General features: G+C 35.9%; 1 protein-coding gene across 1 annotated transcript; it reads left to right on the top strand.

Annotated features, from left to right (window-relative positions):
* Positions 1–350: 350 nt before the first annotated feature.
* On the top strand, positions 351–16,189 carry LOC131955065 (NADH dehydrogenase [ubiquinone] 1 alpha subcomplex subunit 6). The gene is made up of 3 exons (XM_059319057.1): positions 351–513; positions 13,795–13,910; positions 15,442–16,189. The coding sequence occupies exons 1-3, from the start codon at positions 384–386 to the stop codon at positions 15,568–15,570; spliced, it is 375 nt and encodes a 124-aa protein (XP_059175040.1). The 5' UTR covers positions 351–383; the 3' UTR covers positions 15,571–16,189.
* Positions 16,190–16,651: the final 462 nt, after the last annotated feature.

Raw genomic sequence — 16,651 nt, 5'->3', positions numbered from 1 at the left:
ATACTGTTAATTTTATTATGAGGTTTGATGAATTTATAAATAATCATGTAATTTTATGCTTTCATTATTAGAAAGTTATTAAACTTTCTAAACTACGAATTCAAACAGGGCTCACTAGGCCGCTTTGGCACTAGATCTATAATTGTTTTAAAACAGTAAACGATATTAACCATTTAGTTATTTTATATACCAAAAGCACCATAATATATATGTGTACCATTATAAGCAAATATATCAACATTTTATAGAATAATAAAGTCTAGATAAAGGTTTATTAAATCTAAATTTACATAAACATATGTAGTATTTAATCGTTAAATTTTACCAAACCTGACTTTTTGAATGTAGTTTTTAACAACAATAATAGTTTGTCCTTGAGCAAGATGGCGACTAGCCGAGTAGTTCAGCAGGGAGTTAAACAGGTTAAACCTCTGCTTTCTGTTGATCGTACAGAAGCTAGAAGAAGAGTTTTGAATCTTTACAAAGCTTGGCATAGACAAATCCCATACACTGGTAAATATGAATTGAGCAGTAGAAATTTTTGGTTAGTTTGTATCCTAACCCTGATGTCCTGATTTGAGTAAGTTTGTTGTGTTGGACACCTGGGGCTGGACGTAGCTTTTAAATATGTTAGGCTAGGTAAAAAAAAAAGGCGTATCAGTTTAGATTGATGAAAAGCCTTTTACCCTGTCGTATTAGCTTCTAGGGATACTAGTTAAGTGTCTTAAAATTTTTTTAAAAATTTAAGGATGCATCTATTCGGACCCGGGTCCCAATAGCCACGGCCGCTATTGGGACCCGGGTCCTAATAGCCTCGGCCGCTATTGGGACCAGCCAATAGAATTGTTTAGATTTAGTTATACAAAAGTTCTTTTAAGATGCAGAATATTGCTTTTCTGTTGTGATTTTTTTCCTTGTAATTCTAAATGATATATTGTAGGTTAAATTATGGATTTTTTAAAATAAAATATTCTGTTATTTCAAATACACCATTAAGTTCCTTACCCCTTAAGAGAACATTTGACACCACATTTAAATATCTAGCTTATTCGGTTGACGAGAAAAGAGAGAATTTGAAAATTAATCAAAATTGAAAATGAATGACAAAACAGCGTTCTTGGCATAACATGACGTCGTCGACTTGTGTACACGAGCTTTTAATTCCCGCCATGGTAATTGCGTCAGCTTAGGTAATTTACTCACCGGAAAATAACAAAAAGCAACTGGTTGATAATAAAACTAGATCTAGTTATTTTATTATTTATTAAATTCTACTCTACATGTTATTCATACCATTTTATGAAGTAATGAACACCTGCATAAATCAAATGACCATAAAAAATATTTTTATTTCAAATTCTAATTTTAAATAATAAATAATAAATATGCTTAAAATAATATGATAGTAACAGTTATGATCGTTTATAAATACAAATACATTTTACACTCAATTCACATTATATTGAGTCAACAGTGTGGCAGCTGAGGTTCATACATGGTATTTTTTTTTTTTTTACATTACATTTTTTTTCATCTTGAAAACATGACGCATGTGATTTTTTTTTTTTAATCTCCAAACATCGTCACTCGCGTGATTGCTTGCTTACGTTTACTATCCTGTGGATGAAAAATCCCACCACGGTCGCGGGTCACCGTGAGTTCAGCAGGCCTATAGTACACGTCATAGCATGAACACGCGTACACGAGATGGTCGGTGTCTTCACTTCTCTCTCTCTTCCCCCCCCCCTCCCTCTAGCCAATTGAAAAACAGACCTACTTCCCTACTTCTGGTCATTTTTTTTAAATGTTCGGTCATTTTTTTTTTAAGTTCACATATCAGGCATGCAAGACAGCCAGCCAGTGGCGTAGCGAGGTCGGGTGTCACCCGGTGCGGCACTTAATGGTGTCAGCCCCCCCCCCCCCAAAGGCGTAGTATTCCCGGGGACAAACTTTCTTTCAAATTTTCGATTTGCACCCCCCCTCAAGTTTTCGATTTGCACCCCCACCCCCTCAAACTTTCGATTTGCACCCCCCCCCCTGCAGCCAGCTGTATTAAAAAATATTTTTTAAACTAGATCTACGTCTAGCTTAAAAAAATAAATAAACGCTTAAAATGCCCGTAAACAGATTATTTAGCGCCAAAAAAAAAAAGGCCGCTGAACGAGCATTTTTTAAAATACGCAGCAATGAAAAGGGCTAACGGCCGATCAATTAAGTCTAAAAAACGCCCGTAATTAGGCCTAGCTCTGAAAAAGGCCACTGAACGAGCATCACTAATTATATAAACGAATAGGCCACGCAGCGTTGACGAGGTTAACCACCGGTCACGAATTAAATTCAATGCAGCTACTGTCGGCCCACAGTGAAGAAAAAAATCAATATACTAATAAAATTACTAATACAAAAATAATTTCCATAATTTTACTTTTTCTGCACACGCTACAATTGAATTATAATTAAAATACTAGACTTAACAGTTCATTCCGCAAAAAACAAAAACGAGTTGTTTCTGTGAGGTAACTAGCGTAACAATGACGTCACGATAGTAAACAAAGCGGACAGAAATGTCTGCATGGGTACCTCATATGGAAATTCGATATAAAAAAGGCGAATCAACATAACTGTAATTACTCATTATAAATATCTCAATTATATATTTCTGCATTTGTACCAGGGGGTTTCGACCATGTACTGGGCCGTTTAAGGCGGCAGTTCAGTTTTTCCCAAGAGTACTTGACAAGAATAGCGTGTATTAATTAAAACCACATATCTGGCGATTTTTTCGGTTATTTTCAGGCATGGCGTCCATTTATTTAGCATATCGCATTAAAATAATGATGAGAATTTGCGATATTAGCAGTTTTTTCATTTGTCGTGGATAGGACCCCTAAAATAAACGTAAAAACCGTCAAAAAACGACGCGTGACGTTTCAGGGTCAGAGGTCAATCCAGCCATATAAGCAACTATCCGGCCTAATATATTGAATTATATTGAGATATTGCTTTAAATACCCGATATCATTACTGACAAATGTTATGATGAGCGGGTGTCGTTAGATCTATAATATAATTATGGCATATGGTTTGAACTTCTATGGCCGAGCGAATGTTGAGCGCACATGTTAAATTGTGTTTTATTTTTTTTTTCTGTTAAACGTAATTTGATTTCATATATATATATATATATATATATATATATATATATATATATATATATAATTGTATAAAAAAGCTCTATAGGCTGCAGACAACAGCTCCCGGGTCCGTTTTCTTGAACACGAATATCTCGCATGCGTAGTAGTACGCTTTAATAGAATCAATATGTAACATTTGAACTCTTAATGACCCCAAATCCGTTTTTCCGTTTTGCTGGGTTGGGAGGGGAGGGGGGGGGGACTACGGCGACAACAAATCTCGTCAAGGTCATAGCAATGGTCTTGCTATGATGTAAGCTATACGCCTACACTGTTCACATCTAAACCAAAGCGAACTCACAGTGACCCTGGCTACACCGTGGGGGCCATCCATAAATGACGTCACGCTTTTTTGACGATTTTTACCTCCCCCCATCCGTCACAAAAAGTCAGACCCCCCCCCCCCCTAACATGACGTCACACCTCAACCTACAACCCCCCCTCAAAATTGCAGTTGAATTTTTTTAAAACATCGATATTTTTCCAAAATCTTGTCTAAACTATTACAATTTATTAAAACAGTTATAAAAACGCGAAATAACGTCTAAAATTAGTTTTCTAACATTGCTTTTTTATAATTCAAAAATGTGACGTCGCAACATCTGAACCCCCCCCCCCCTCCCCCTCATCACACATCATCACAAAATTACGGACCCCCCTCCCCTCCCCCTACGAGTGTGACGTCATTTATGAATGACCCCGTGTCGGTATTTTTCTTGCGCTGACCAGAAAACGCGAGCGGGCGATCAATGGAGCAACGATGTTTTTATAATTGGCGTGTTTAAAAACCTAAATCTAGAAAAAAAATATAATCTAAAAAAAAAACAATTTTAAAAACACTCATGCAAACAACTCAATGAAATGTTAAACTTAGATAAATACACTTTACTTCTCGCAAAAACGAAAACTTCGATAGGTTCCGATCCCGTAACTAATAGCGAATCGGGAGGAGCTGCGTTCTCCACTCGACCACCACGTCTTACGATAATTTATGAATATTTAATGATTTTGTATATAGAGCTAAATATAGGGTATTTAGAAATAGCAATGCAAGAACTAAAGCTAGCTAATCTGCATAACTAATTACAATAAAAGACAACAAAATACGAACAAATCCACAAGAAAAATAAAATAAACATAAAAGGTATAATTTTAATACAGGTTGTACAAGTGCTTAACGAACTTAATGCCGGGTCCCAATAGCGGCCGAGGCTATTAGGACCCGGGTTCCAATAGCGGCCGAGGCTATTGGGACCCAGGTCCTAATAGCCACTTCCAAAATTTAAAGGCTGCCTTTTCACTTTTCAATGTTTTTAAAAGTAGCCTACAACTACAGAGCTAGACTAGATCTAATTTTCTTGAATTTGTTCACTTGGTTGATTGTAGAGTGCGATCCAAAAATTAGCATTTCTCACTAAATCTAAAATTAACTCCCATTTTCACATGGCCTCTCTAGAGTTGTATATTTAATTTGGATAGAATTTTAGTGTTTTAGACTAAGCTAGGTAGTCTATTGTTTTAGGTAGGTAAAATCGCCCGTGGCTAGTAATATACAAAAACAAAGTGTCTATTCACAGTCGACTGTGAATAGCTGTATTAGGGCTATTCACAGTCGTGACCGTTTTTGCTAGATTTAATGTTAAAAATACCATATGAGGCATGAAGATGTGTGGTTGAGCGGACATGGGGAGTGGCTGTCGTGCCGGAAGGTGCGCGTTCAAACCCTTACTATGCCATACTGATATGTTTCTTAGTGTATGCCTCTTAATCTTATTACCAAAATATTTTTTGGAAGGGTTACTTTTGTTAATTTTTTTTTAGTTTGTGGTGTAGGTAATTGTTGACACATCAGCAAAAGAAAAGACCTGTCCCGGATTTTTTCTAAGAGAAAAAACACAACAGTATGATGGATGGAAACTGAATTATAGCTAATGTAAAATCTGAACTCCCCCTCATCACACCCCGTCACAAAATTACTTCTCCCCCCCCCTCCCCCTACGAGTGTGACGTCATTTATGGACACCCCATAGCACTGCTCTCTTAATCTAAATCTATACCTCACTCACCAGTCACAATAAATGCTTTTATTATTTAAGATATTATTCACAGTCGTATTTAGCATGAAACGACAGCCGACTGTGAATAGCCGTATTGGGGCATTTCACAGTTAGCTGGGAATAGCCCCAATACGGCTATTCCCAACCGGCAGGGAATAGCCTTGGCCATACAAAAAAGTTACCTTATTGTCAAGGCTTTAATAGAAGTATATTGTGATATATTTGTGTCATATATTATAGACTAGCGTACCCGACCCCCGCGCGTTGCCGCGGGGATAGAAGAAAGTCTGACAAAATATATTAGAAGGATATCACCAATGCATTACCAATCATATGTTCTTAAACGCGTGTCATTCTTTTCTAAAACTGTGTTATTTAAATGTAAACAATGCTTGCGCTTGGATAATAATTATCGAGACACGGGTTTTCCTTGAGTGTACATTAATCACTCATCGAAATAATGAGGTAGAACACACTTCGGTGACCACCCATGTGTCAGGGACGTAGAGGGGCGCTCTCAGGAGCCCCCCACCCCCCGATTACACTACCGCTTAGGCGCAGCGTACGGCCCCTGGCTCCTTAAAACTAACAGGCGCCATCGTGCTCATAGGATAACCCAGCGTGCCAATAGCATCCTGTTAATAATGATGCAGATTTCGTCATCCGCTGAAGTGACACAAATGAACAGAAATTTTTGTTTAACACGTAAAAAAAATATTTGACGTGTTTTAAACATCTGTGTGACTGATGCAATATGCTAGCGTTACTAATGTTCTATTATTGGATGCTCGATCTCAATTTCTGATTGAATCCTCTAATACTAGATGCTTATTGCATCATTCGCAAGGTGACGAAACTCTACAGTAGGCTCCTCATATTCAAAAAGTTATTTTTTCATCTTTTGCAAGGTGACGAAACTGTACAGAATTTCCTCGCGTTACAAAGTTATTTTTAGAAGCCTGTTATAGTTTTACCGCTGAATATAGTAGTACCCCTTACTCGCTATGCAATATTTTTTTGCAGAACCCTATCGTTGAGTGATCTAATCATCTCCCCAAAGTTTCATGGTACACGGAGGAACGGTGTGAAAACGAAATTTTATAAACCGTATATAGAGAAAAATAGCAGCCGCCCGTGGCGCCGCCCTTGCGAAACTAAAAAAGGATTTCTTTTACAGAACCCTTCCCTGAATTGTTCTAATCAACTCCCCCAAAGTCTCATGGCTATCGGATAACGGTGTCACACCAAAATCGACTTATTTTTATAAACCGTATTATATAGAGAAAAATCGCACCCTCCCGTGGCGCCGCCCTTGCGAAATTAAAACTTTTTTTTACAGAACCTTTCCCTAGAGTTGTATAATGAACTCCCCAAAGTCTCATGGCTATCGGATGAACGGTGCCAAACCAAAATCGACTTTTATTTTTATATACCGTATATAGAAAAAAACAAATCGCGCCGTGTCGGGGCGCCACCCCTGCGAATTTGAAATATTTATTTTCGCAGAAACCTCTCCAGGAATATTCTCAACAACTTCCTAAAGTTTCATGGCGATCGTGTGAACGGTTTCACGGAAATTCACTTTTATTATTTTTATATACTGTATATAGAGAAAAATCGCACCCTCCCGTGGCGCCGCCCTTGCGAAATTAAAAATGATTTTTTTTACAGAACCCTTCCCTAGAGTGGTATAATGAACTCCCCAAAGTCTCATAGCTATCGGATGAACGATGCCAAACCAAAATCGACTTTTATTTTTATATACCGTATATAGAAAAAAACAAATCGCGCCCTGTCGGGGCGCCATCCCTGCGAATATGAATTTTTTTTTTTGCAGAAACCTCCCCAGGACTATTCTTAATAACTTCCCAAAGATCGACGCTGATGTGATAAGAGGTGTGGTAATGCATAAAAGACACACAGACACACACACACACACACACACACAGACATACATTGCTTTTTATATATATAGATAAATGAATAATAAACCTAAATCAATGGCTAAATATATCACTATAGGCCTGATATTAACTTTAAACAGCAGTGTTTGCGAGCAAGATTTGCTATCTAAACAGCAGCCATTTTTAAAATAGGATGGCTTCCCCTGAATCTCGCGCTATAAGTTTACAAAAAAAAAACAAGATGGCTGCTATAGTAAATGAGCATGGTTGCATCTGTTGGAAACATCGGTCTTCATTTATTACTGAAAAGTTTTCATTTAATTGTTTAAAAACAGGTACATAAATGAAACAAGGAAACATTTTTGTATTTTTCGAAACATAAATCCTCCTCAAAATGTGAAATCTATATACTGCTAAAAGTCTAGTTTGTTTACATGTTTGAATATTTATTTTTTTGTTTGTCCGATCGAGTATTGTGATATGTTCTACTCTATCTGGAGAGCTGTAAAATAGTATGTAGGTAGAGAATAATTTTTTAATGCAGACAGACTGTTAATCACAAATTTATTTAAAGACGTTAATTAATTTATTGATTTATTCATACGTAGAGTAACCCTATTTTTTTTTAAAGTTAGAACGACCACTACACTCGGCGGGACCGTGACGTCACAGTTTTTTGTTTACTCTTTAGTACAATAAAATGGCGCCGTCTATCGAAAAAAGTTTTTTAAAAAAGTTTAACGCGTTCTAAATCTAATTTTCTGTCGGTCATAACTTTAACAATACGTCCGTTTGCTGTATTTATTACGTTCCAACACTTATATCAATTTTAAACTGTCTTTTTTCATTTAGTTTTACAATAAATTTCTCTAGATCTAAAGATCAGCTGTCGAAGGAAAGTTATGAATCTAGCCTAGATCTAGATCTAGCCTAGGTCTAGGTCACTAGACTCAATGTAAATTCTAGATCTAGACTTAATGTAAATTCTACATCTAGAATCTATTTCAGGCCTTAATACATCTAGAATCTATTTCAGGCCTTAATTATTTTATATAAATCTTTGTTTGGCTAATTTAAGATAAAATTTAATTTGAAAGTTACTACTACTAGACTTAGATCTAGATCTATGCGCGTAAATCAAGTTGCATAAGGAGACTCAAAGTATAGTATAAAAATTCATTTGTAACGTCACGAGTAAATAGCTAAGTTGGTAGCGTAGTCCGCTCTCATGCGGGTGGCACAGGTTCTAGACCAATATGTCAATGATATTTTTTTTTCAATTTTTTTTTTTAGATGTGAATGATAAAGTTGCCTATCTGAACTTGGCAGGATACAGGGCAGGTGAAGTAGAGTTCATCTGTTTCTTTGTCCTAAGCATATGAAGGGATAGTGTGGTCAGAGACATGCTCGGCTGGAATCGTTTTTTAAACGATAAAAACATGTTGTCTGACACTTGGCGGAATACTGGGCAGGTGAAGTAGAGTTGAGTAGGACGTCAGTATATGAAGGGATAGTCCGAAATCAGTGTTTTCGGTGTTTTTAAAAGATAGGAAACATATTTTTTAATGTGGGGTCTGTTTTTTGTGACGATAAGTGACACTGCAGTAGCATAGCGAGGAGGGGAGGCGGTGGGGGGGGGAGAAAGGGGAGGTAGAGGGGGGAAAGGGGGGGGGGGGCGGGGGGGGGACATGTTGGGGCGCCAAAATGGTTTGGAAAAATAAATTGAAAGGTTGAGGGGGGGTTCACATCAAAAGTTTCAGGGGGGGGGGGGTTGAAAATTGAAATCTTGGGGGGGGGGGGGGGGGTTAAAATCGAAAAGTTTGTCCCCGGGCGCCGGGAAGGGTCGCTATGCCTCTGAGTGACAGACATGATGTTTTTTGATGGATGACCCCCGAAACCCACAGTTATCCAACGGATGACGGGTATTCTAGTAATTATTAAAATTTAAGGAGTCGCCTGTTTTTCACATTACTAGTCACGGGCGTTTTTACATACCTAAAACGATAGATTACCCTAAGTTACTTGGTTCAAAATTTAATGTGACTCACGGCAATGCATGGGACATGTTTTCATAACAACCATTGTTAAAAGCCTCTTATTTATAGTTATAGTAAGCCATAAATAGGGTTTTAGTTTTACTTTTTAAAGTGCTAGGCACTTGACGTGGTTTTAAGGGGAAGGCGCTGGTCAAAAACACTAAATTGGGTTGGAAATATCACTTTTCCAATGTTATCATTTTTAAATAGTTTAGTATGTGTAGATTCGATTATCGTCATTATGATACCGATTTTATAGTGTTTAGACTAACTGGAAACAAAATAAACACCCCACCCCAAGTAAAATCTTGACCTACTTCACAAAAATGTGAAAGTACACAATAAATAACAAAGCTTCCTAGCTAGCAACTGTTTAGGCTAATTATTAAATATGGTCATGTTATACATCTTTGAAATCGTCATTCTTAGTATTGTACTAAAAAGCGATATCTATGCTAGCCTATACGATTCGAGGCTTCAATTACAGGCACTATCAGTTCGTTTCATTGGATTTTATTGTTGCACATATTTTGATTGGTCGACAGCTGACCTAAATAGACACATCTCCGGTAAATTTGATTCTGCGCATGCGCACACCTTTATTTACACTCTTGATCGTCCATAATTTAATTTCTAGTGTCTATTTGATTCGAATACGTTCTATCAATTTCTCTTGCTTTATTCATTAAAACACCTGTCAAAATGCCCAGTAAAGGATATCGTTTTGATAAAAAAAAAACGATATCAGACGCAGAGAGGAAAACATTCTAAGAATCTTAAAGAATCTACTAACTCTAGGTAAGTCTTTTATTTTTTATGATTGTTATCTGAGGGCCATCGCTGCCATGTGTTCTTATTATCATTATATTTATCACATTCTGAAGTAGACCTAGATAGATCTGCAAGATTGCAGAAATAGATTATAAATCTAGATCTAGATACTAATTACTTTTCTTAGTAAAAGTAGATTAGCGTAACCAAAGTATAAGTAAAATATGTTACTGTCTTAGAATAGTATGTCCTAGATTATAGTAGTCTAGATAGATCTAGAAATCTATAGTCTATACTAGATCTAGATCTATCTATATCTCTTCACCTTGTAATAATTATTATAAGGTTGATGTAATGTGTACATATGTGTAACAAGTATTTACTAATAATAATTTACTGGTGAATTCATTTTAGATTGCGCCTAATGATTTTTTAAAAAATATTTATGGGCCTAGGTCTACCTAGACTAGATCTATCACGTATTAGTTATTCTAATGTACATACAACTGCTATTACTATCTAATGTAAAAATTAATAGTGCTAAAATTTATAATTATTGTTTTCTTTATTTCTTCAGCTCATCTGTTGATCCTGTAGTGCCTGCTGATGAAGTAACTGACAGCCCTGCACAACCACAGAACTATGGTAGAGGAGAACAGAAGTTCTCAGTGTACGAAGCTTGTAATGTGGCTGCAACGACTGAATCCTACTTCGTTATTCATGAAAGCTTCTTGTTATGTCTGCTAGCTGCAGTTTCATGTAGAAATTGTGGGTGCAATAATCTTCAGTTATCTGTAAATTGTAAAGCATTCCAATGGACTCGCCACTAAACAGAGAGTGAGAGTTTACTGTCCTGAATGCGAATATGACTGGATTGGCTGGACATCACCCCTAGTCAACAAACAACATGACATTAACCTGAGAACTGTACTTGGTTGCAAGGATACTGGGATTGGTTATGCAAAACTCAAGTCTCTGTTGTCAATCATGAATGTCCAAAATCAGATGCACCACAAGACATTCCACAAAATAGTCTAAACTGTTGGCCATGCAGCTGTCGCAGCAGCAGAGGAAGCTGTTTGTCAAGCAGCTCAAGTTGTTGCAGCACGAGCAACAGCTGCAGACCCCCTGCCTGATCAGGCAGTAAGCAACACTGGATGTCCAGTCATCACTGTGTCCTATGATGGGACATGGCAAAAACGTGGCCACTCATTCCATAATGGTGTCGGTGTTGCCATAGATGTTGACATTGGCCTGGTGTTGGATACTCAGGTTATCAGCAACTACTGTGAAACATGTGCTGCTGGTCAAAAGCGAGGTTCACCACAATATGATGAGTGGATGCAGACTCACAAACCAAAGTGCCAAAAAAATGCTGACTGCTCGTCAAATGCCATGGAGACTGTGGCAGCAAAGCTAATTTTTGAGAGGTCTGTTGAACAAAGAAAGCATGTGTATGGCACAATATTATGCGACGGAGATGCAAAAGCATTTCATGAAGTGCAGAACTGCTATGATATTCCAGTAACTAAAGAAGATTGCATAAACCACATAGCCAAAAGGATGTTCAATGCACTAGATGATTAAAAAACACTAATAAGACTGCATTGAATAGGAAACTAACAAAACCTGTGATTGAAAAGATAACCAACTCTTATGCTAAAATTTGAAGAATAATGCCCCTGATGTGGAAAAAATGAAGCAAGGTGTGTTGGGTGGATTTTCCACATGATGAGTACTGACAAATCACCTTACCACAGGCTCTGTCCTGTTGGAGAAAATTCATGGTGCCATTTTCAAAGGGCTAAGAAAAGTGGACAATTCAAATAAACACAGGCCAACAATACATTCACAGCAGAGGCGGGTCGGCTGATATATCCAATAATTGTTTGCCTAACAGAGACAAATCTCCAGCATTGTTGTGCAAAAATGTGCACTCAAAATGCCAATGAGAGTTTCAACTCTCTAATATGGAGTCGGTCGCCAAAAGTGTTTTTCGCCTCGAAGTTTGCCACCCAGACTACATTGCTAGCAATACTTTTGTTTAATTGTGGTCCTGTAGGAATAAAACTGGCCATGGACAAGATTGGGTGCCAGTGGAGCACAGTTAATAATAAATATGCCATTGCTATGCAACAGCTCCAGGAAGCGCAAGCTGGGTATTTCAAAATGGAGAGAAAATATGAAAAAGAGACGTTTAGGGGTGGAGTATGAACATGAGTGTAAGGAGGGTACCACATACTCTCCTAGAGGTTTTAACAACTAGAATCTCTTAATATATGGACATACTCTGTGAAAAATGTGTTATCATGCTGTTATGATGTAAATAAAAAATTTTTTGTGCTTTTGAAACTTAAAATGTCATTTTTCTCAAAACTCGGTTTTCAACTTTTTTTTGTTCGTAGAGTTTCCACCAATTATTTAATATACATGCCAGAGACATGAGACTTGGCATACTTATAGCTTATTCAATTCTGGGGGCATTCAGCTATACTAGAAGGCATTTGGTTTATAAGTTTTTTAAACATAAATTTTTAAACATTCTAAGGGGTGTTAAATTGAGTGTTTTTGTCAATACCGAAATTTGAAAACTCACAGAAAATTAGTTTAAAGATCTACACTTAAAATGTATAGCTGAGTGCCTAAAACTATGTTAATTAGGCTTAAAATGTTTAACTTTTAAAATGTTGGAAATCCTACAAATAGGTCAATTTTTCAAGATGGCTGCCGTTGTCATAGTTAACAACAAAATTTTACCAATTTTTTTTAGTGGAAATGCATATTCAGAGGAGTTCCCTAATAAAATGGTTAAAGTTTGATTTCATCATATGGTTGAAAGTAAAAGAAGCAGTACACATATTACTAACCTCTAACTTGTTGAGTAGAAGAAATCAGCACACTGCTTATTTCCTCACCAGCTGGCTAGAGAAATTAAGCATGTTGCATATTTCCACTCTAATGTATGATAAAAATCAGAAAAAATGCTAACATACACAATGTGCTCCAAATATGAGATTTGTTAAGGATGCTCTACCCTTCATTTAGTAACAGAGAAAATTGAAGTCAATCCTACTGTATTATAATAATCATGGCAATGGCTTCATTCTCATGCCATCAAAATATTACCATAGTTAGCATGGATGTTAGTATAATATGAATAGCAAAACTCAAAAAGGCAAAACAGTACATTATGAAACATAGCTGTGAAACTATGTGTAAACTGGACCAATAAAAAAATGGACAAATAAATTATTTGCCAGCCAGATTTAGTTTTTGTTGTTGTTATTTAATATATATATATATGAAAACACTAAACAGTGTTATTGCAAAGAAATAAGCAACTACCCACAATTAAATTAAACATGTCTTTAAATGTCGCATCTCTTTAAGCTGTTAGTTACAAAGAATTATCAGTAATACTACTGTTGTGTGTAAAATTTTATGTTCATCTTGCTGACCTCTTTTATTTTACTTGCATAAAAAGTGTAATATTATGAACCTTATAAAAATGAACACATTGTATTCGAGCAATATTAACAAATAACTGACACTAATAAGAATATAACAATGACAATAATTTAATCAAAAGAAATACAACTATTTATACTTAACTTGTCTTAGTAGACCTACTCAGTACAAAAACTCATGGACAAAATGTTCACTAAGTGGCTAGAGGAGATGTAGGCTACTGATTAAGTTATATAATAATTTAATTTAATAGCAGGCAGTGTAATACATAGATGCTTGTCTCATGAAAATAACATTATTTTAATGTTTTTTTGATTCACTGTTGTCACAACATACTCTGATTTATTTCATCTTGTACTTGCAGTGATGCATTTCGACATCCCAGTTACAATACCCCAAGCCAGGGCCAAACTGCGAGAACTTTTCTTGAAAAACAAACATGTGACAGACATCCGTGCCATTGACATGCTTGTCATTAAGGTTGGTCATTACTGAATTAATTAAATAATTAATTTATTAAATAATATTTATAAATAAAGGTCAGCAGCAGGCCTATGTACAATAAAAAAGATATTTACACTTTTTCAATTTCTGATTTTTATTATCTTTAACTTGGTAAGGGCTGCATGATCCATAGGTCATTGTTTGAGGCCAAGTAAAAGTCAAGTTCCCTTTCAAGTGGAGTAGAGTTCACTTGTTTCTGTGACCTCAGCGTATGAAGAGATAATGTGGTCAGCACTATGCCCAGCCGTTGAGGCCTAGTAGGATGTGAAAATTGTTTTTCTTTATTTAGACTTAGATGAAATCTAGCTTGTGAATAGATAGCTGAGATATCTATAGAAAAATGCATTTTATGTGGAGAGCACTGCAAGGCAACGTATTTAATTAGTAACATAGGAACCCCTTTTATATTGTCAGAGAACTAATTTGGTTTATTTCAAGTATCTCCATTATATTAAAAAATGGAAAAAAAAAACAATTAATATTTTTTGTTACCATTAAAGTCTACATTTTCAGCTTCTTCTGCCTCATGTTATACTAGAGGGAACATTTATCAAATACATTTAAAAGGCATAATTTTCTCAATAAATAACTGGGCCCTTCCAGTTTTTATTAAATAAAATGTCCAGCTTCTATGGGATGGGTTAGTTCAGCTATCTATGCTACTGATAAGTGGCTACACAATCCATACATGGGCTAACATGAACTAGGATCCATATGTCCTATGGACATCCTGAATTTAGTCAAAAAATGTCAGAAATGATTTTCTTTCACCTAAATTAATTCTAATTTGATACTACTACATTGATTGTTGATGTTATGCTGTCATCAATTTAATGTTGATGTTATGCTGTCATCAATTGATTGTTGATGTTATGCTGTCATCAATTGATTGTTGATGTTATGCTGTCATCAGTTGATTGTTGATGTTATGCTGTCATCAATTGATTGTTGATGTTATGCTCTCATCAATTGATTGTTGATGTTATGCTGTCATCAGTTGATTGTTGATGTTATGCTGTCATCAATTGATTGTTGCTGTTATGCTCTCATCAATTGATTGTTGATGTTATGCTGTCATCAGTTGATTGTTGATGTTATGCTGTCATCAATTGATTGTTGATGTTATGCTCTCATCAATTGATTGTTGATGTTATGCTGCCATCAGTTGATTGTTGATGTTATGCTATCATCAATTGATTGTTGATGTTATGCTGTCATCAATTGATTGTTGATGTTATGCTGTCATTATGTTACTACATTGGTTGTTGATGTTATGCTCTCATCAATTGATTGTTGATGTTATGCTCTCATCATGTTACTACATTGAATGTTGATGTTATGCTGTCATCAATTGAATATTGATGTTATGCTGTCATCATGTTACTACATTGATTGTTGATGTTATGTTGTCACCATGTTACTACATTGTTGATGTTATGCTGTCATCAGTTGATTGTTGATGTTATGCTGTAACCATGTTACTACATTGACTGTTGTGTGTTCTCAGGGCCAGATGGATCTTGTAGAGACTACAAATATCTGGAAACAGGCAAACCATGTTATGGCATATTTTAAAGACACTGTCAATCCCAAGCCAACAGATTTTCTTTCAAAGTTTTATGAGGGCCAGGATTAGTTATGTACAGATTAGGTGATAATAAATTGATTTGAAAATGTGACCCATTTGTTTATACTTGAATAAAATGTGATTGATCTTGTCTGATGTGTTGTCAAGTACTGCTAGATTTGTTCCTCTGGTTTCCTAATGTTGTCAGGTACTGCTAGATTTGTTCCCCTGGTTTCCTTGTGTGTTAAGAAAATGATCTGCTAATGAAGACAGTATTATCTGTTTAGCACAGTCATTAGTGTGGAATGTTTTGTGATCCCTGAGAGCTGCTATTGTATTGTGACAGGGGGTGTACATTCATGTGTAAAAAAGTACACAGGGTTAGTTGTGGTTTGTATGCCAATGATAGGTGTTGGTGTTGCCCAAAACGTTAAAAGAAAATGGACTAGTTGTACGTTTCCTTAGTTGGTGATCTCCCTTACACAGTTCATAAAACATTGAAAGGGAGATAATAGTGAATTCTGGTTAGGCATTGCCTGGTGTCTGCCTCCCTTAGAATATTTTAAACCAGTACGAGATGACAAGATTATTAGAAAGTTTCTACTGTTTTGTTTTTAACTGAAAGTGTTTAATTTATGTTTTAAAAAGCAACAAAATTCAATATAATTAATAAAGCATATGTATATTATCCTGAAAATATTGTTGTATTTTATGAGTATTTCTATGTGTTGACAAGTTGGCTAATAATAAAATACTACTGCAAAGGCCTACGTTCATTGTTTAGAAAATAAAAAGGGCACCCAAATCTTCAGCCTATAGAAAATAAGAAATGCACCAAAATCTGGAGTTACTTGTAACTAACAGTTACGGCTTCTGCTACACTTATAGCATATTTTCCTTATTTTAAAAATCTTGGAACTAGTGTCCAGTTGATGTTAGCCACTACTTTGGTTGGTACTACACAGTGAACATTATTTTTATTCGTACCTTTTATAATAGATGGCTTGATTATATACAGTGAGTAAGTCTTCTATTTTTTTTAAAAAGGGAGATAACTTATGAAAACAAATATTTTACTGGAATTATTCGTGTTATCTCTCTTGGTAAATTCTTTGATCTGATCTGTAGGGTTGCAAAAAATTAAAATAAA

The sequence above is a fragment of the Physella acuta genome, unplaced genomic scaffold, assembly GCF_028476545.2.
Source record: "Physella acuta isolate Inbredline_101_S28 unplaced genomic scaffold, ASM2847654v3 ptg000008l, whole genome shotgun sequence".
NCBI lineage: Eukaryota > Metazoa > Mollusca > Gastropoda > Physidae > Physella > Physella acuta.
Note: the sequence above shows the minus strand (reverse complement) of the source record. Positions and strands in the feature narration are given on the sequence as shown.